Below are 20,552 nucleotides of genomic sequence, written 5' to 3'. Positions count from 1 at the left end.
GTATTGGGCTTTTTTTTTTTTTTTTTTTGCAGCTTCTCTTCCAGTGTGCCCTAACTATCCAACCTTCTCCAGAGTAGGTGCTCCTCACCTGGGGTCCCTGAGCTCCCTAGAGGCAGATTCTTAAAGAAATGTGTGACTCAAAATACATCAGAAGCATCTTTTTCTCACCCAACACAAATTCCTTAAAGACCTGCACTGAGATGATAAATAGCATGGAAAAGCAGCCACTAGTATGGGGTTTTTTGTTGTTGTTGTTGTTGTTGTTGTTTTAGTATGTGGGCCTCTCACTGTTGTGGCCTCTCCCATTGCGGAGCACAGGCTCTGGACGCGCAGGCTCAGCGGCCATGGCTCACGGGCCCAGCCGCTCCGTGGCATGTGGGATCTTCCCGGACCGGGGCACGAACCCATGTCCCCTGTATCGGCAGGCGGACTCTCAACCACTGCGCCACCAGCGAAGCCCTAGTAGGGGGTTTTACCTTGCGGTCTCCCGTGTTCTGTGACCTCTGTCCCCGGCATTGTTTGGCAGCTCCCTTCGCGCTGTACATCAGCAAATGGAGATGCTGATGTTCCCTGGGACTGTCTCTGATGGACAACAGTTGACACTGTTCAGGACCCACATCACAGAACTCATACATTTTAATTCAATAGAACTCATTATTTCTGATTACTAATTTATTTCCTAATGCTGTGGTTTAAGAAATGAAAACCCTTTCTGTAATGAAAGTGAAGTAAGAGGGAACCCTGAATTTCAACAGTCAGTTCTAATTTCATTTTACTGGAGCAATTTCAGAGTACTTAAACTTATTTTACATGTTGTGTGTGTACGGTTTTGCAGTTTCATTGTCTGTCTGTTTTATTTTTCTATTGTATATTTACTTCAAGCAGTAAACCCCAGGATCAGCAAACTTCATTACTGCCACTGCTAAGACCTCAGCCAATATCAGCTGGGAATATGAGGGACCAGAGCCTGTGAACTTTTATGTTGAATAGGGGGTAGCTGGCAGAAAGAAATGATTTTGTTACCCGGTTTTTAATTTGGGGGCTGCATTTGAGGAGATTGAGAACATTTTCAGGATGTACTGTGGATCATCTTGAAAAATAACTTGATCCAAATAAATGGATCAGATGTATCTGAAAAAATCACAGTGAACCATCAACCTATATATTTTATACATAACTAGGAATCCCTTTGGTTCATGTTATTAAATACAAGGGACATAATAAGTTCCATTGCATATGTTATTTTCAGGTTGTGGTACCTAAAACTGTTCTTTACCCACGACTTGTAAACAAGAGTAATAATGAATAATTATATCTCAGTATTTAATGGATTCCCAAGTCAGGCACTCTACTACATCCTGGCCACATCTACTAGGAGATGGCACAGCTTTAGTTTTCAGCAGTTTATGAGAACCCAGTGCCCCCTCCTTAATGAAGTGCACTCTGCATGTAATGAGCTGGGTGGCCAGTCAATGTTTGTGACAAAAATGTTGAATATAGTCCAACTTTCTGTTTAAGCCTTTATCATGCAAATAAATACTTAAAAAAATAAACTATGGGTTTAGAAAAACCAATACTTGGGAAAAGTTGAATCTATAACTTGGATAAATTTTAAGGTATTTAAGTTTACCAAAAGATTCGTCTTGTGAACCTTAAAAAACAGTCCTTTCCATAGTTCGATCCAGCTATTTAATGTATAACAGTTCTTTTCAGAAATATCATTAGAGAAACTCAATAATTTCACAAGGCAAGGTTCAGATCAAGAAGCTTCCTTTGTATCAAAAAGATTTAACCCAATGGGAATATATGCAATTAAAATGCAATCTGATATCCAGTCGATTTTTCTTTGAGGACGTTTTCATGTAGTGCTTCATTTTCACTGATTTATTTGACATGACTCAACTTATAATCATCTAAAATGATAAACTGAAGCACCCTAGATTTTGCCTTTAGCTTATAAAGTGTGTTTTCCTTTCTGGAAGCATTAAGTGACTTCTGTTCCCTTAAAATATTCAAATGTGTTGTTTTTGCAAAATTTCCATAGGCAAAGAAGAATGGAGGAAAGAAACTGTAAATGGTTCTCGGAGCTTCTTTGGGTTATAGGGTCTAATGCCAGGAAGAGCATACCAAATTCAAGTTGGTGCTGAGGGGGACTCTGGTTTTGTGGGTTCAGAGAGTATGTTTGAGACAGGCCCAGGTGAGGCACACACCACGCCCGTTTTGGCTCCCAGTCAGAGGTGAAGCCACTCAGCGCTCCAGCTGGAGGTGGGAGTGCTGGTGGAGCTGTGTTTTGAGTAGGATGTCAACTGTGCGGCCCAGTTGGGTGGGGAGTTGGGTTCTTAATTGTCTTTGGCTCTTTATATCAAATGAATTACAGAATTGAGCACATCATCTTCTAATCACATGATTGCCAAAACCATTACAAAAGCAGAGGGAAATATGATTCTTAACCTACATGATTTGGGTGATTCAATTTTTCACATCATTTACATGTCTAAACTTTCCCTCCGGGTTAGGATGGAATTTTGAAATGCTTTAGAGCTGAAATAACTCATTGATAAAGTCACAGTTTTTTATGCCAGAATGGACTGTAATCCAGCAGAACCCTGCAGTTTGGGTTAGACAACTGATGCAAAGAACGTTAAAGTGGTATAGAACAAGAAATCGTTCAGTGCATGTATTTCATTATCGTACCATATTTGACTGCCTGTATATATTTTAGTTACGTGACCATTATCACAATACACAAGGACATTACAGTTTCTAAAAGAAAAAAGTTTCTAAAATAAAGAAAAATGTTCTTGTAAGATGCAAGAATATTCCTATTTACTCATAAGATGGAAAACAATCCCCACTTGCTTCAATTTTAAGAAGGGTTGTGGGGTGTGTGTTCATTTTGTGATTCATAAAACCATGTTATATTCAGTCACTTCATGCATTCTTGGGGGCATGTTGAATTTCCTGTAGAACCTTTAGGCAAAAATGTATTTTTTTGTGTCTTTCCTTACCCAAGCATTATGATTTTTTTTTCTTTTTTTTTTTTTTTTGTGGTACGCGGGCCTCTCACTGCTGTGGCCTCTCCAGCTGCGGAGCACAGGCTCCGGAGGCACAGGCTCAGCGGCCATGGCTCACGGGCCCAGGCGCTCCGTGGCATGTGGGATCTTCCCGGACTGGGGCACGAACCCGCGTCCCCTGCATCGGCAGGCGGACTCCCAGCCACTGCGCCACCAGGGAAACCCCCAAGCATTATGATTTTTAAAATCATTTCTTCTAATTTAGAAAAGATACAAACATGAGTGGTTTTTTAAAACAGAAAGAAACCAAAGGTAATAGTCAATAACTTATTAAATAAAGGTAATATTAAAATGCCTTATAAAAATATTCATGTGCTAAAATCATAATGCTTAAGGAAAAAAAATTTTTTCCTTTTGGATTTTCATATCCACTTGTGTACAGAGTTCTAGGAAAATAGTGTTTTAAACTTAAAAGAGGAATATCCATTCACAGCTAGTGTGATGAGGTGTTCGTTATTATCGAGAGCTTTTAATTTCAAAATACTAAAAACTCAAGTAGATATTCTGCCCATATTTACAGCTAGGATGCTGATAATAGTCACAGCCCTAGCATTTATTCAGAGCTAATCTGTACTAGGGGAATGGTTTTCTTGGCTTTTCTCATTCGGTCCTTACAACAGTCCTGTGAAGGAGACAATGTTGTTACCCACTCACACTTCACGTCAACGACCAGTCATGAGAGGTAGAGGGCCTACCCTGCCACCCAGCTAGAATGCAGGAGAGCTCAGCCTTTCAACACTGAGGAGAGGCTCTCACTACACCCTCTGTTCAGGGCCACGGAGGCCCACCTCCCAAGGGGAACAGCTTGTCTCAAAAATGACCCCTCCGTTCAGCACTTGGGGCATCTTTCCAGCTATTCTGGACCCTTCATGGCCCCAGTGTACTTCCCACCTTGTAGATCTAGCTAGAATTGGATTCCACCCACAAAATCAAGTTGTGGCCTATTTTTTCGGTACTCTTCTAGGACAGAGGGCAAACCCTTTAGAAAAACATTTTGTCTTCGGTGTTACTATACCTAAAGTAACAGCTGCAGCTGGCAAGTAAGTTCAAGATGAACAACCATCATGGGTGGGCCATTCTTGTGCGCCAGCGAAGGAGCAATAGGACAAGGCCACAACCACTTCTTGTCACCTCTGCCGTGAGAGAATAAATATCCATTAAACCCTAGTGACTTTAGTTAACATATTACCTCTAGGAGCAAATACTCTTAATCCAACTTCCTTGTTCTTCCGGTTTCCATGTCTGTCCTGTAAGGATGAACTCCAGGGCGACAGTACTGTCTTCTGCTGCTCTTGCTTTTCACTCCTCCAGCTAGGTTTTGAGTGTGAGTGCCAGTACTTGGCGTGGAAACATACCATCCTGGCTGATTTTTTAACTCTTTGCGTGAACGAGCTCCTTCTCTCTCTGAGTTCTGCGTATTTCAGGAACCTAGACTCGACTTTCATCTGTGCTTGTTTTATGAATCTTCTTAGCATGACACCATCTCTGCCTTTGATAGTCTGGATTTTTAAGGTCTATTTCTTAATTTCTTTTCCTATGGCGCACACTGGAAAACAAATCAAAGAAGACTAGAGGCAGTGTCCTGGTGTCATGCTTCTCACCCACACTTTTGTTAAGACCCCACCTCCTCTTCTTGCTTTCCTGCCTCCTTCCCTCAATCATTGTGTCTCTTCTCTCCTTTCACAAAAGATTTAGAGCAGATTTGCTTTTACTGGGCCCAGCAGTTGGGGTGGGTTTTTTTAGTGGATTGTGTATTTTTTGGTCAACTGCCTCCAAACTTTGGCCAAGGTCATTGTTTTCCCTTTCTAAATATTTCTAACTATTTTAACAGGACACTTTTATACATAATGGGTTCTTCAAAAATAGCCATTTATGTCACTTTTCTTCTTCCATGTTTTTAAATTTTTTTTTAGTTTTTATTTTATATTGGAGTATAGTTGTTTAACAATGTTGTGTTAGTTTCAGGTGTACAGCAAAGTGATTCAGTTATACATATATTCATTCTTTTTTAGATTCTTTTCCCATTTAGGTTATCCCAGAATAGTGAGCAGAGTTCCCTGTGCTCTACAGTAGGCCCTTGTTGGTTATCTATTTTAAATATAGTAGTGGGTATATGTCAATCCCAATCTCCCAATTTATCCCTTTCCCCACCTTTCCCCTTTGGTAACCTTAATTTTGTTTTCTAAGTCTGTGAGTCTGTTGTCTTCTGTGTTTATTCTGTTATTCTAAGTACTCAAGGACGTTTTCCTCAGAGACCTACTCCCACACAGCACAGGTTGAACATGGGACAGCAAGCAATGTGATGGAGAAGATTGTTGTTAAGACTAACTTCTAGGAAACAAAATCAATTTCATGCCCCTGGCTTCTTTTCTGTTTTCGGATTCTTTATATTTGTGTCTTTGTTTAATGTGTTGCTCTATGGCTTATTCAAGTAATACGTGAATATAACTTTACTGTAAAAGTTTTAAATGAGGGACAATCCTCTGTCACTTTCCTACCCAATCCTACTATATTACCCACCCGTTGAAACTCAGATTCAAGAAGAGAAACCCTCACAGGCTTCATTGTGTATGTGTGTGTGTGTGTGTGTGTGTGTGTGATGCACAGTGGTGGCCATGACTTGGGTTTGTATATGCATCTGTAGTTAAGATGATTTTGGAATGTTCTGGGAACACGTGGAGCCTCTTATAGTCATTCTGGGCTTCAGATCCATTTTTATATGGATGGGAAATCAACAGAAGCTATTTTCACTTACATAATTTTTGTTTTGTATCAACTTCTGGTGCATTTGTGTGTGTGTATGTATACATGTGTGAGAATGCATACACGTGCACCTCTTAACATACTGTGTCTGCCCAGTCTTAAATAAATGGGATAGTGACATATTTGAAACTTTTTTCTTTAGACATAGGGGCAAAAATTCAAAGTCAACTTGGATGTTCCTTTATCAGCTGTCAAGAAACGTTTCTACTTTGTGCATAGTTGCATAGCTGCAAACTGCCAGCCGGCAGTTCCATTTTGACAGTTACCATCTCTATTAAGACAGTGTCTATGCTAATACTTGAGGATCTTATTGCCGTTTGCCCTTATCAGTTGCATTCAATTAGATGAAAAATGTAAATGCAGATACTATTTATTAAAGGGCTGTAAATCATTAAGCATATTAAAAACAAGGACTCTGTAACTTCAATCAAATGCTCCATAGACTTACACCAGTTGATTTTTGGTTCAGTTTCAAAGAAAATGTACATATCAGAGACCATATGTAAATTGACAGAACTGTGTTGCCAAAGAGTATGTACTGATGGACTTTTTAAATATTTCAAAGATAGAAAGTCCCTATAACATTTTATTCTCTGTAAAGACTTCTGCAGAGTTGATGCCTGGACATCAGTGCATTATAGCAGTAGTGCATAATGGCTGGTACCATGTTCTTTGGAGTCCGCAGTCTTGGGTGAAGCTCCAACTCTCAGGCAAGGTTTTTACCCTTTCTGAGCATGGGTTTTTTCCTCATGCCTACCACACAGGATTTTTGTGAAGACTGAATGAGATTTTGCCTTCATCACAGTGCCTAGTATAGAATAAGTTTCAAAACGCTAGCTCTCATTATCATTGTTTTCCTCTTCATCCCGATGATGATTATGGTACGTGTATGGTAGGGGAGCCCTGCCCATACTCATGTTTCAGTTGTATCTAATGATGATACAACTCAAAACCCCGATAACCAATGAGTCACAAGGGGCTATTGGGGAAAGGCTACTGGCAATTTGATTTATATTCCAGAGAATGTATTTCCACTTCTCATTTTATTTCTTCAACACACATCCACATATTTTTCACATTCCTCTTCACACTTGATTTTAAGCATTTCATTTTTCTCCCTATCCTTTGGGTGGAGAAAAAAGGTGCTATTTTTGCAGCATAGAGCAGAACCTGGGATAGGTGTCGCCATGCTTCTTTCTGCATCCAGCAATCACATACATCTAACCCAACCGTGTTAAATGGATTCAGAAGAAATTGAATCAAAAAAGAATGATATAGGCATTCTTATGAATTAAAAAAAAGAAAACTTTTTACCTTGATTATGGTCAAAAGAGAAAAAAATCAAGACCTTTTTAAAAAAGATTCATACCAGTGTTTTCAACAAATTCTCATGGGCTTGTCTGAATAGCCATTGATGCTGCACTTTGTCCCATTTGATTGACACTTTTGAATAATACTGGAAATGCTAATTATTATGTGTTTTTCTTAGGAGATTTGCATACTATGATTGGTTGAATAAGGGGCTTCACATTATTTGACTCAAACAGAATAGAGGAAGACTTAAAGTACGTGTATACATGTGAATGAGTATTTTCTTTCTAAACTGGCCACTTATTCCAATAATGATACCACTGATCAAGATATATCTCAAAGTCTTTTGATTGGATTCTGAACGATATTGAATATTGCTTACTGATCCTTTGTGGGTAAATAGGATTTTGCAGAAATTTCCCCAGATCTTTCAGAACCAGCTCTTATAAATGAGATGAATAACAAATGAGATGAAAAACAAATCTAAGTAATATTTTGGGTGCAAGTCGAGATGTTATAGAAAATAAGGTTGGTTATCTTATGGGGACAGGTTTCATGTGTGGAAAGTTTCCTTTGTAAACAGAAGGTTTCCAACACATTTGGAAAAATTGCAACATCATTGCAATGATATTTCAGCCTCCCAAAGTGGTTCGTTTGAAAGAAAAATACTCAATTAGATGTATACATTCTGTTCTGTTTAAAATGGTTTTCTATTCTTATCATTGTACTTACTGTACAATTTATCCCATAAACAGTAAAACTTTTAATTGGTTTGGGACTGTGTTTTTGTTGAAAATATATAGTGAAAATAACTATGAACGCAATACTCAACAGGATTTGTTAGCATTGAATGGTGTTAGCAGTCTGATTTCTCTATTTGAATTTTTTTAATTATTGAAGATTTTTCAGAGTTAAGTATTTATGTAACTCCTGATTGATAACTGACAGGTTCCAAGGCGGGACCACATGTAAAATATAGAAAAGCTTATGTACTATGGCATTTTTTTTTTTACAAGTGACTACAACAGTTGTCTCCTCCCCCTTAACCCATTCACACTGACACCATTGATTTGTTTTCCAGCGATGGCAAGCCGGCAGGTGGATATAGCGACTCAGGGCTGGTTCATTGGTCTAATGTGTGCTGTTGCTCTCCTGATCTTAATTTTGCTGATCGTTTGCTTCATCAGAAGAAACAAAGGTGGTAAATATCCAGGTAAGAAAGAAAGATTGAAATTGCCGTATAAGGCTGCATGATGATCCATTAAACTAAAAAGAAATCATGAGAGTAATCACAGAGATTGCAATAAGTGTATCCTCCCAGAGCCATACATTTGGACTTTCTGTTCAAACAGTTTTTGATCCCTTTGTATGTAATGGAAGACTCAACATTGCCAAGAATCAGAAGACACCTGGGAGAGCAAATGAATCAGTCCTCTGAAGGTGTTAGTGGCTCTGCTTCCTGAGGCTTTACATGAGTCATAGGTGCTGAAATAGCACCTAAAACCAACAGGCCGAGGGAGAAGGTACCTGAAGTTTTCCAGAGGAGGTGATGCATGAACTGGATCTTGATATCATGATGTATACTGTTGCTTTCCCTATATGGTTAATGTTCTGTTCAATTTAGTGGATCCAGTGAATTTCTATTTTCTTTACCTGGCCATTTCCCCTCCAGTGGCAGAGAAAAATCTGCAGAAAATTAGATTTACAAAAACAATTTGTAACCATGAATATAGTTAATAGATAGATTGGTAAAATAGAGGGAAATCTTAGAAGCTTCAGACTTATTCCTTTAGCAGGTGAGTAAGAGACTTGTGCCAAAATGCTTTTTATATGAAGTCAACTTTGTGTGTTAATTAGATTTTACCTCCAAGAGACTAGAACATCAAAATTTATGCATAGGGGGTTCCCTGGTTGCCTAGTGGTTAGGATTCCGGGCTTTCAGTGCCGTGGCCCAGGTTCAATCCCTGGTCAGGGAACTAAGATCTGCAAACCACATGGCAAGTAAATAAATAAATAAGTAAATAAACAAATAGCCACATGATACATCTGGTTGTATAACTCTATGGTGTATAGAATTATTTCCCACTGCTGTATATCTCTTAGAGTACACTCCTAAAAACGTTGAATAAGGAGACACAGGATCAATAGATAATAATGTCATTTTGGAATTTTTTTTAGTTAAAGAAAAGGAAGATGCCCATGCGGATCCTGAAATCCAACCTATGAAGGAAGATGACGGCACTTTTGGAGAATACAGGTGAGCCCCTGCTTCTCAGCCACCCTTCATCCTGCCTGCCCTGAACAGACACCACACTCATTCTCCCTAGAATGGAATTCAGCCAGGAATGCACTCTGCCTGGGATTTCCTATTTATCTCAAAAATTAGAAACACTTGCATGTCTAAATGTTTACACACCCCGCACACTTAAAATAATCTCACTTTCATTAAAAAATAAATTTCCATCTTAGTGGTAGGTTTGGAGATGGAATATCTTCCACTCTGTCCTATTTTCCAGAGACCCTTGCTGTAATTGATCAACATAGAAAAGCTGGTGTGTGATAATAAGAGTTAAAACAACAATAAAGACCCTACAAACCTGCATTGTAAAGCAAACTATCCCTGTCATTCTCTAAGCAGTGCTTTTGTAAAATTTATGTTACTCTTTTTCATCTTGGATTTGAAGCCTTTTTTCCAAAACAGGTACCTGTACCCCCTCCTATTAATCATGAAATGATGACCAGGCTGTTTTAGAAGCCGTTAATTATTAAGAAATATCACAGCCCTGGAGGCAGTGTATTAACTCACAGGGTTTTGCTAAAACATTCTTGGCTTGGCTCTGTCTTTAAGGACAAATTTAATGTAACCTATGTGCTAAATACTTTTTTTTTAAAAAAAAGGAAGAAAGAAACTGTTTAAACAAAGATATTCTTGCCTAGGGGGTATAGATCTTTTTAAAGAGATAGAAGTGGTTATTTAAGATATGTTCAAAAACAAAAACAAAAGATATATTTATTCATTTAACAGATTGGGATTTTGGTGTTCCAAAAGAATACATCTATTAATCAAATGCCTTTGCATAGTGTTCTTTCTTTCTGTAAGCCTCTTGTTTATATAAAGTATAATCTTTTAAATATGCGCTGAGCCGGTACTGAGGCTTTTTTTCATATCCATTATTCAATGGTCAACTTGTAAAATAAACCCTAATGATATTCATTATATCCAAAGAAATAAATTATCAAAACAAAAGCAGAAATGAATGAAATTGATGACAGATGCAAGAGTTTATTAATAATGTTAGCTGCTGGTACTTTGAAAAGATCATAAAAATTTTTTGCCGGAAGAAAAGGCTTTTAGGTGAAAAAAATATGTCACTATTGTGATTGCCAGATGACATTTACAAATAAGATATGTGGCTTAATTTTCACCTGTCTCTAGAGCTCATTTTTGGTGTTTCCATGTCAGTATCACAAGGGGCAAAATAATGCCAAGGATAAGAAATATGAGAACTGATTGAGAAAAACTGTATTTTTTTTACAAAATTAGATTCACGCCAGTCTCCACGCAGATACAACTGTTTTTCCTGTGTATCTCGGCACCTCAGCTTTCAGTCTCATCCCCTTTTCAGAGGAGATGACTGTGATTTTTAAAACTCTTCAGAATTCTGTATCTTAGGATACAGAAAAACATCTAGTGAGAGTTGTCTTGATGTCAGATGTTGACTCTGAGACTGAAAGGGTATGAAAACCTCACTCAGCATCCCCACGTGTCCACCCACAAGGTTTTATAACGCGTTAAAGCAGCCTGCAGATGTCCACAGCCTAGGGTTGCCAGGCCTTAGGTTGGGTGAGTTGATTTCATTCACTCTTCTACACATTTCTCCTGTAAAGCAGGGAAGCTCACTATTACTAAATAACTTGTTATTTTTAGTGTTCCTCTGACTAGAATTCTACCCAGGATATGCACACCACTCCCTCATTTGTAGTGCTAAAGCTGGATCTTTAATATAACCTGACAATATCATGTATTTGCATGAACTGAAAACAAACCATTGCACTCCATACATTCTTCATATGGCGATGGGTTTGTCTTCTACATTATCATGCCCAAATGAATCTGGCAATGTACTGCTTACTCCATGCGTCTCAAATGTCAGCTTGCTCTTAGAGTGATGTGAAACCATGATCTGATGTGATATGACTTTCTCAGGGTCCCTCTGCTGCCTACTCCATTAAAACGTGATTGAAATGGAAGTTGAATGTGAACTCATCTGGAATCAAGAGACTTAGTTTTACTGTTAACTCAGCCACTACCCTTGATTTCTTTAGATATGGCATTTAATCTGTCTCATTTTTTTCATCTATAAAACGGTAGGGTTGTTGAGGTATGAGATGATCTCCAAAGAGTTCTAGTTCTATGATTTCTGTGTACCTTTGCAAACTGTCTGCTAATGAGTTTTAATGTGATTTGGGGTTTCAGAGCAGTACACAGCAAATGTTTTGTTACTGGCCTCATTATTACTGTGTTTACATTTATTTGGTCATATTTATTTGCCTTGGTGTTAATTCATATGTGATGTTTGTGAAGCATTTTCAAATGGCTGTCTTTAGTTTATGCCTTGAGTTTCTCAGAAGAGGAAGATTTTTCCTTGGGCTTATTGAGTACACACACATTGGTGTGTGTGTGAAGAAAAAAAAAATGTAATTCCATTGATCTGGGGGTTGCCAAAGGAAATAAGGTTCTGACAGCTGTCTTAAACCTCAAACACAACTCAGTGACTTTTTTTCACTGAAGCTGAAAATTCATAAGGACAATGTCACAAGTGAAATCACTTCTGAAAACACCCAGCCACCCTTTGCTACAGAGGTGGCTTTGTCCTGTGACTTCCTGACATGACCTCAGAATTTTTTCCCTTTGGTTTCTTTTCTACTGAAAAAAACTAAAAGACTTTTCATTTCATAGATGTCATAATGAGTGAAAATGGTTCCAACTGTTTATTACAGAATTTTTAAAATAATACATTTAAATGTCATTCTTCTCCCTCAATCACAAGTCCCTTCTCTGCTTTGCACCTTCTAGAAATTTTGAGTTCTGTATTATTTATTGATTCTTATTCTTTTTCATTCTGAAAATAAATTAATATGCTAATCACACACAGACACACACAAAATCAGGGCTATTGCCTAAATAGAAATGAATTCTGTTGATGATTTGCTTGTTCTCAGGCTTGAAGATGAAACCATTTCTACATGGTTGGCTCTGAGCCAGCAGGTATTTCATAGTGCAAAGAGGGATGGAACTTCAGTGGCCAAATTTGATGTTTTTTTCATGTGCTCTAATCTTGTACCCTCACTCCAACACCCACCCCCAAGCAGTCACCCTCTGGTGGAAGCCTGCAGCTTTCTTTGTTTGTTTCTTTAATTATACAGACAGTAGGATCTGCACCCTTACTAGCATATAGAAAAATCAGAGAAACAATGCAACCAACCGTGTAAGTATTATTTTATTCTTCAGATCCATTCCTTTAAAACCCAGAATGAACATAGGTCATAAGCCATATGACCATAGTACTTGAATTCATACCATAAATGGAGGCTCTTGGCATGGGAAGCTTGTCACATGAACTTGACCCTGCTGCAAGCATGTTAACCCGTGCTTGTAAGGCTTGGATGATGTGAAGATGTGTTGCATTTGTTATATCCTTCAGATTTATTCTGCTCACAGACATAAACTGATATGTGAGCAGTATAAATAATGACAGACTTTTACAGGGAGTGTTTGGATCGTGAATGTCAAAAAAACCCTGCAGTATGGTTTGGCCATGGTAAGATGGTGACTACAGATAAATCAGACCCAACGATCACAGATGTATCCATCGTTGCCGCATTTTACTCAGCAGACATTCAATGGATACCTTCTGTGTGCACACTCCTGAACGAAATGCTGCTGAGAAAAAGTGAACTCCCTAAAATTCATTCTTTAGGGTAAGGGAAAGGAAAGAGTATGTTCCGATGCTTTGTCTCACATCATAAAATTGATGAAGGGCTTCCCTGGTGGCGCAGCGGTTGAGGGTCCGCCTGCTGATGCAGGGGACACGGGTTCGCGCCCCGGTCCGGGAAGATCCCACGTGCCGCGGAGCGGCTGGGCCTGTGAGCCATGGCCGCTGAGCCTGCGCGTCCGGAGCCTGTGCTCTGCAACGGGAGAGGCCACAACAGTGAGAGGCCCACGTACCGCAAAAAAAAAAAAAAAAAAAAAAATTGATGAAGAAGAAATGAAAAACATGTTAAAGTTAGAATTTTGAAGAATTTCCAAAATGCCCACTGTCTCTTTTATTGTTATTTTACAATGAATTCATTCAACCAGTATTTATTGAGTGCCTACTGTATGCTAGGCTATGGGGATATTAAAACCAATAGAATGCTATCTCACTAGTTTATAGTCTAGTGAGGGATGCAGTGAAGTAAAAGAACAATCTGAGCGTAGTGTGAAGAGTGCTATGAAGGGGAAGGGATACTGCTGAGGCACCAAGGGGGCAGGTGCAGGAAGCCAAAGCCAAGTGCATGGCCTTGAAGGAGGTGGTACAAGAAATCTTCCCAGAGGGAGTAATGCAGGAGCTGAGTTTTGAACATTCCTTTCATGGCACAACTTATAGCAATGAATAAAGATAATCATGGATGTAAGTATCAAAAAATATATATATTTTATGGCTGTATATACTATTTTATGACTGTTTTACTACTTATTTTGAAATTTGTTCAATCTTTGACATTCTAGGCTAAGAACATCTGACACCTGTCCTTAAAAAATTCTTATAAAAATGTGGATTAATTTTTTTAAGCTTTGAATACTGTATAGCTAAATAGGGATGTGACTATTCAATCATATTCTGTAACTTCTAAATTCCTCTCATTTGGGAACCTATCCTTTCACACTTAAACTTGACCAAGCAACTTCCCTTGGCACTATGTCAAACATAGTTGACTTACTCTTTCATTTGAAAATTCATCTTTGAGTTGAAAAGAGGCAAGTACTCATCCAGAGCTTCAGCAGAGACTTGTCACTGCTCATCACATCTGGAAAGTTCTAAGTGTGTGTGTTATACAAGGGATTTCTTAGAAAAAATACCTCTCTGAGGTGGGGGCTGGAGTGGAGAGAAGAGGTGTGATGGCAGGTGGTGACTTGTTAGGTACAAACCACGTGCCAGGCACTGTGCTGGTGCCTCATACATTTTTCTCATTTAACCAGATTGTAATTCCTGAAGTAGGACATTATATCACACCACTTTCTAAAAAGTCTTAAAAATATCTTGAGATGCCTTTGAACAGCTTTTCCTGGAAAGACTCTGTTTGTGGGTAGAGCATCCCTTTTCTTTACTTCTCTTCTTTCAAGCACAGCCCATGTTGCTGTAGATTCTCATCCACTATGGCCATTAAGCTGGAAAGGATGTTTCCAGGGAGCCCCTTCCCTGGCCATTATTCATGACTGGTGTGATTGTGTGTATAAAAATCCAAATGAATCTGCAGGAAAATATTAGAATTCATAAGAGAGTTTAGTAATGTGGCCTAACACAAAATTAACATAAAAGTCAATTATATTTCTTTGTACCAGCAAATGGTTGGAAAATGAGTCCAGTTATGATGACATGAAAATTTGATGTAGGAATAAAGCTAAAAAAAGATCTCCCTGTATTCTATTCCACTGATCAATTTGTCTACCTCTGCCCCAAAACTACACTGTCTTAATACAGTAGCTTTGAGTGAGTCTTGATAGCTGGTAGGTCAAGTCCTCCAACTTTGTGATTCTTCCTACAGAAGTTTTTAGATATTCTCGGCCCTTTTCACATACATATACATCTTAGAATCATGGGGCTTCCCTGGTGGCACAGTGGTTGAGAGTCCACCTGCCAATGCAGGGGACACGGGTTCGTGCCCCGGTCCGGGAAGATCCCACATGCCACGGAGAGGCTAGGCCCATGAGCCATGGCCGCTGAGCCTGCGCGTCTGGAGCCTGTGCTCCGCAATAGGAGAGCCCGCGTACTGCAAAGAAAGAACAACAACAAAAAAAAACCTGTGTTTTTATTGGAAATAAATTGAATCTAAAGAGCAATATAAAGAAAGTTAACATATTTACCATGGATCTTCCTGTCCATAGTTATGGTATATCCCTCCATTTTATTTACCTCTTGTTTAATAGCTCTGAACATGAGTTTCATTTTCATGGGGGTCTTACACATATTTTTGTTCAATTTGTTCTTATCTACTTCATATTTTTATGGTAGCCAAAATGGAATTATTTTTAAAATTTCATTTTCCAATTGTTTGCAAGTACTTAAATAAAATTTACTTTTATGCTAATATGGTATTAAGCAATATTACTAAACTCTCTTTTTATTCTGATGTTTGCCTGTAGGTTCTTTTGGATTTTTTACATACATAATCATATCATTTATGAATAATGACAGTTCTTTTCTTCTTAATATACATGTTCTATTTCTTTTTCTTATCATATTGCTTAGTATTTCCAATGCAGTTTGTTTGTTTGTTTTTGGGTGGCTGCATTGGGTCTTCGTTGCTGCACGCGGGCTTGCTCTAGTTGCAGCGAGCGGGGGCTACTCTTCGTTGCAGTGCACGGTCTTCTCATTGCAGTGGCTTCTCTTACTGTGGGGCACAGGCTTTAGGCATGTGGGCTTCAGTAGTTGCAGCACACGGGCTCAGTAGTTGTGGCTTGTGGGCTCTAGAACACAGGTTGTGTTGTGGCACACGGGCTTAGTTGCCCCACGGCATGTGGGATCTTCCTGGACCAGGGCTTGAACCCATGTCCCCTGCATTGGCAGGCAGATTCTTAACCACTGCACCACAAGGGAAGTCCCTCCAATGCAGTTTTGATTAGAAGTCCTAATTATTATTTCTGATGTCAAACAGAAAACTTTCAACATTCACCATCAAGGATGACATTAACTCAGTTTCTTATAGACACACTTAATCAGATTAATGAAGATACTTCTGTTCCCAGTGTATGAAAGTTTTTTTGTGAATGTGTGTTGGATTTTACCATATACCTTTTTTCTAAATCTACTGAGATGATCATAAAATATTTTTCTTTTCTTCTGCTAAAATGGTGAATTATATGAATTGGTGTTTAAATGCTAAAACAAGCTTGCATTCCTGGAATGCAACCCAACCTGGTCATGATACATTATCTTTTTAGCAGATTGCTAAATTCTATTTGCTCATGATTTCTTTGGGATTTTTTCATCATTTGTGTTCATAAATGAGATGAGCGTGTAATTATACTTTCTCAGAGTGTTCTTGTTGGTTTTAGATATCAGTGTTATACTAGACTCACAAAATGATTAAAGGAGTGGTTCCTCTGATGTGTCAAACTTGAACATGTCCAAAACTGAACCACTGATCTTCCAACCAAAACATGCTGCACTCCTGAGTAAGGGTAATTCCATCCTTCCTGCTACTCAAACCAAAAATGTTGGTGTTGTCTTTTTCTCTGTTATTCCGTATCCAATCCCTCAGAAAATCCTGTTGGTGCCACCTTCAAAATATGTCTATAATGACCACTTTGTACCACTCCCAGTGTCCCACTCTGGCCCAAGTCATAGCCATCTCACTCCTGGATTATTGCTGTAATTCCCCTAGCCCCCTAGAGCAGGGGTTGGCAAACTTTTTCTGTAAAAGGCCCAATAATAAGTACTTTCGACTTTACAGGCCACACAGTTTCTGCTGCAACTCTACAATTCTGCTGCAGTGCAGAAGCAGCCAGAGACAATACATAATAAATGGGCATGGCCCAACTTTGCTGTAGTTTGCCAATTCCTCCCTCTAGGGTAGGCTATTCGTAACACTGATGACAGTAATCCTTTTTTTCCTATAAATTTATTTATTTTATTTATTTATTTTTGGCTGCGTTATGTCTTCGTTGCTGTGCATGGGCTCTCTCTAGTTGCGGTAAGCAGGGGCTACTCTTCGTTGCGGTTCGTGGGCTTCTCATTGTGGTGGCTTCTCTTTCTGTGGAGCACGGGCTCTAGGCATGCGGGCTTCAGTAGTTGTGGCACGCAGGCTCAGTAGTTGTGGCACATGGGCTCTAGAGTGCAGGCTCAGTAGTTGTGGCGCATGGGCTTAGTTGCTCCGTGGCATGTGGGATCCTCCGGGACCAGGGCTCAAACCCATGTCCCCTGCATTGGCAGGCGGATTCTTAACCACTGCGCCACCAGGGAAGCTCGACAGTAATCCTGTTAAAATGTAAATCAGATCATGTCACTCATCCATTGAAAACTCTCCAATGACTTCCCATCTCACTCAGAGTTAAAGACAGAATCCTTACAATGTCCTACAAGGCTCTGATCTAGCTCTATTACCTCTTTTACTTTAATGTCTCTCTCTCTCTCCCTCCCTCTCCCCCGCTCCGCCCCCCACCTCCCTCTGAGTTCCTTTGCCATTCCTAGAACAGGCTTGCCCCACCTCAGGGCATTTGCACTGCTGTTACTCTTGTCATAATGGCTCTCCCTCCAGCCATCCACCTGGCTAACTCAACCCTTTTAAGTCTTTGATCAGATGTCACTTCTTAACAGGGCCTTTTTTGGACATCCTATTTGAATGTCAATCTTCCATCCCCTCCCCTGACACCTTCCATCCTCTTTACTCAGCTCTATATTTTCCATAGCACTAATCACCTTCTGACACACTCTATAACTAATTTTTAAAATATGTTGATTGTCTATATTTTCCCCTACTAGAAGTAAGCTCAATGAAGTCAGGGCTTTAGTCTATTTTGTTTGCTGCTCTATCCCAAACGACTAGAACATTATGTCTTAGAGTAGGCACTCAGTAAACATTTATTAGATGTGTGATGGATGGATGGATGGATGGATGGATGGATGGATGGATGGATGGATGAATCAAAGAAATGCCATAGACTAGAATTTCCTGGAGTGTATACCTTGGAACACTAGTTCTACAAAGCAGAATAATACTAATTGTTGGAATCCAGGTGACAAAATTCTGCTCACTATTGAACTCCTCAGTAGAATTAAGTGTCTCACCAAGTCATGGGCAGTATTTCACAGGAAGTATTCGAGCACAGCCTAGAAGCTAGTGATTAAATTCCAAAAATGTGCAAGTTATTCTTACAGCGGGTTGGAGACTGGGTGCTATGTTCCCTACAGTGCCCCAAACACAGGCCACCCCAAGACTCTGATACCTCCCCAGCTGTTTATTAAAACGATAATATCATTTATTTAATTTGTGACAAGCCCTTGTGGATTGCTAAAACGTAATTTTCAATAGCGGATGCCAATGTCATGTGAAGCCAGTATTTGTTTCCAGTCTTGAAATTTTCTCCTTGGTGAAAAACTGGAGACCCTAGTAGAAATTATTGGCCAAAGAACCAGAAGGTTTGTGCATCATGAAATATTTGTATCTTGGCTAAAAAAAAAAAGAAAGAGTTACTCTTCAAAGAAGAGGGAGCAGTTAAATCCTAACACAAATTACTAGGTGAGATACTGCAGCTCATGGGACCTGTCTTTTACATGACATCTTTTTATCTTTTACTAATGTTGTTTATGTTTCCCATTTTTGCCTTTGATTTTTGTTCTTTGAAAGAATACAAAAGATGTCATTGCCTTTTTTTCCTTTTTTTTTTTTTTAAACCAAATGTTACTTGTTAGGGACTAAGTCAGTATGCATACCTAGTTACTTGACCACGTGAGTGAATGTCCTTAAACGTAGTGATTACTCTCCTACTTCCAGATATTGTGCTTAGGGGTTCAAAAGAGACATAAGCAAATATAGAGAGAGTCCTACACATTTTTATAAAATTACACTCCTCAGATTCCACACTGCAGAGAAAGGAGTAGTAAGGTAAAAGTGAGGGCAGGAAATCTTTGCTTTTGCATTTGCACTCACACTCTTCAGAATATATTGACATGCCATTAATAGTACAAATGTAGTGCTCCGAAGTTAAAGTATGTCTCTTTCCAAATTAATAAATCTTTACCCATTAACTAAAATTCTTACAGAAAAAAAAATACTGTATACGATCAGTATAAGGATTTTGCTTTTCTTCTTAGGCTATTTTCATTTGTTTCTTCTGCATCCTTTTAATGGAATGTGTAGGTCTCTTGAAAGGTAAGGTTCAAGTTTACAAGTCTGGCCTGTACTCAGTAACAAAAAGATTCGAGATGCAGGATTTTGCTTCTTGCTCAGAAAAACAAAAATCCATATTTCACACTTAACCAAAATCATTCTCCATTCATATCCAAGGAATCAGAGATATTATGCAGTTTAACATACTAACTTCTCAACTTGTCATAAGCTTTTACCCCTTTTCTAATTCTATTAAAGTAGTGATGATTTTCAGCTTTTCTCAGTTCTTCCTTTTGTAATGCTTGTGACGATCTCTGAATTGCTTCCAAATCAGTAGCCAGAATCTGTCATTGATATTGACATGCACCCTACAAAGCCATCCACCTACCGAAGACTTCATGATTAAACCATTTCTGCACTTGCCTTTCATTCCAACCATGTCCCGGTCTTTGGAGGCCACCTGACGATTAGATTGGGCTAGAGAAGCTCAGGGCTCCAAATGCTTTCTCATAATCTGCATGCATGATCTTTGGGAACCAAGCCTTTTACCTAAACGCCAGTCTTGACGAAAATGTTTTCTCTTTTTTCCAGTGATGCAGAAGACCACAAGCCTTTAAAAAAAGGCAGTCGAACACCTTCAGACAGGACTGTGAAAAAGGAAGATAGTGATGACAGCCTAGTTGACTATGGAGAGGGGGTGAATGGCCAGTTCAATGAGGACGGCTCCTTTATTGGACAGTACAGTGGGAAGAAAGAGAAAGAACCAGCTGAAGGAAACGAAAGCTCAGAGGCACCTTCTCCCGTCAACGCCATGAATTCCTTTGTTTAATCTGTGAGCTCTTTGCCAATATCCCACTTTTCTCGAATGTTTATCTTAAGTATTTGTCTGTCCGCCTTCTCATACTCTGAACATTGAGGCAGAAAGTCTGTGTTCTGCTGTGTGTTCATATGATGAGAACCATCAAAGCAAGAGCCTAACTCAGTCAAATGATATCTTAATGTGAACTGCAGTGCAAAGTGCATACTTTTTCATTCAACATAGGTTATCTTGATTTCCTAAGAACTGATAAAAAATAACACAGTGTCATCAACAGATCATGTTCTTCCCTCTTCGGGATACATTCACTAGGATGCATGAAAAATGCTACACCTTTAAAGAAGATACCTGTGTATGTTATTCAGACACGGGTTGGTACTTTGTTTATACTCTCCTCCGCTGAACCCCTAAATATGAATTCCGTTTTCATTGTCAAGAGTGTGACTGTAGTATTCTCTAGAACTTCAGTGTCTTTGTGGACATTGTCGTGAAAT

The 20,552-nt window shown here is 39.1% G+C and overlaps 1 protein-coding gene across 1 annotated transcript in view; it reads left to right on the top strand.

The window, feature by feature from the left end:
- Nucleotides 1-20,129, top strand: part of NRCAM (neuronal cell adhesion molecule) — a 252,352-nt gene extending 232,223 nt beyond the window's left edge. Inside the window, exons 25-27 of the mRNA XM_081244738.1 lie at nt 8,230-8,361; nt 9,327-9,405; nt 19,833-20,129. Coding sequence (XP_081100864.1) covers nt 8,230-8,361; nt 9,327-9,405; nt 19,833-20,070 — 449 coding nt within the window. The 3' untranslated portion in view covers nt 20,071-20,129. The remainder of the gene's footprint in view (nt 1-8,229; nt 8,362-9,326; nt 9,406-19,832) is intronic.
- Nucleotides 20,130-20,552: the final 423 nt, after the last annotated feature.

The sequence above is a fragment of the Mesoplodon bidens genome (assembly GCF_964165515.1).
Source record: "Mesoplodon bidens genome assembly, chromosome: 9".
Taxonomy (NCBI): domain Eukaryota; kingdom Metazoa; phylum Chordata; class Mammalia; order Artiodactyla; family Ziphiidae; genus Mesoplodon; species Mesoplodon bidens.
The sequence above is the reverse complement of the archived record's forward strand: the minus strand, read 5'-3'. Positions and strand labels throughout refer to the sequence as shown.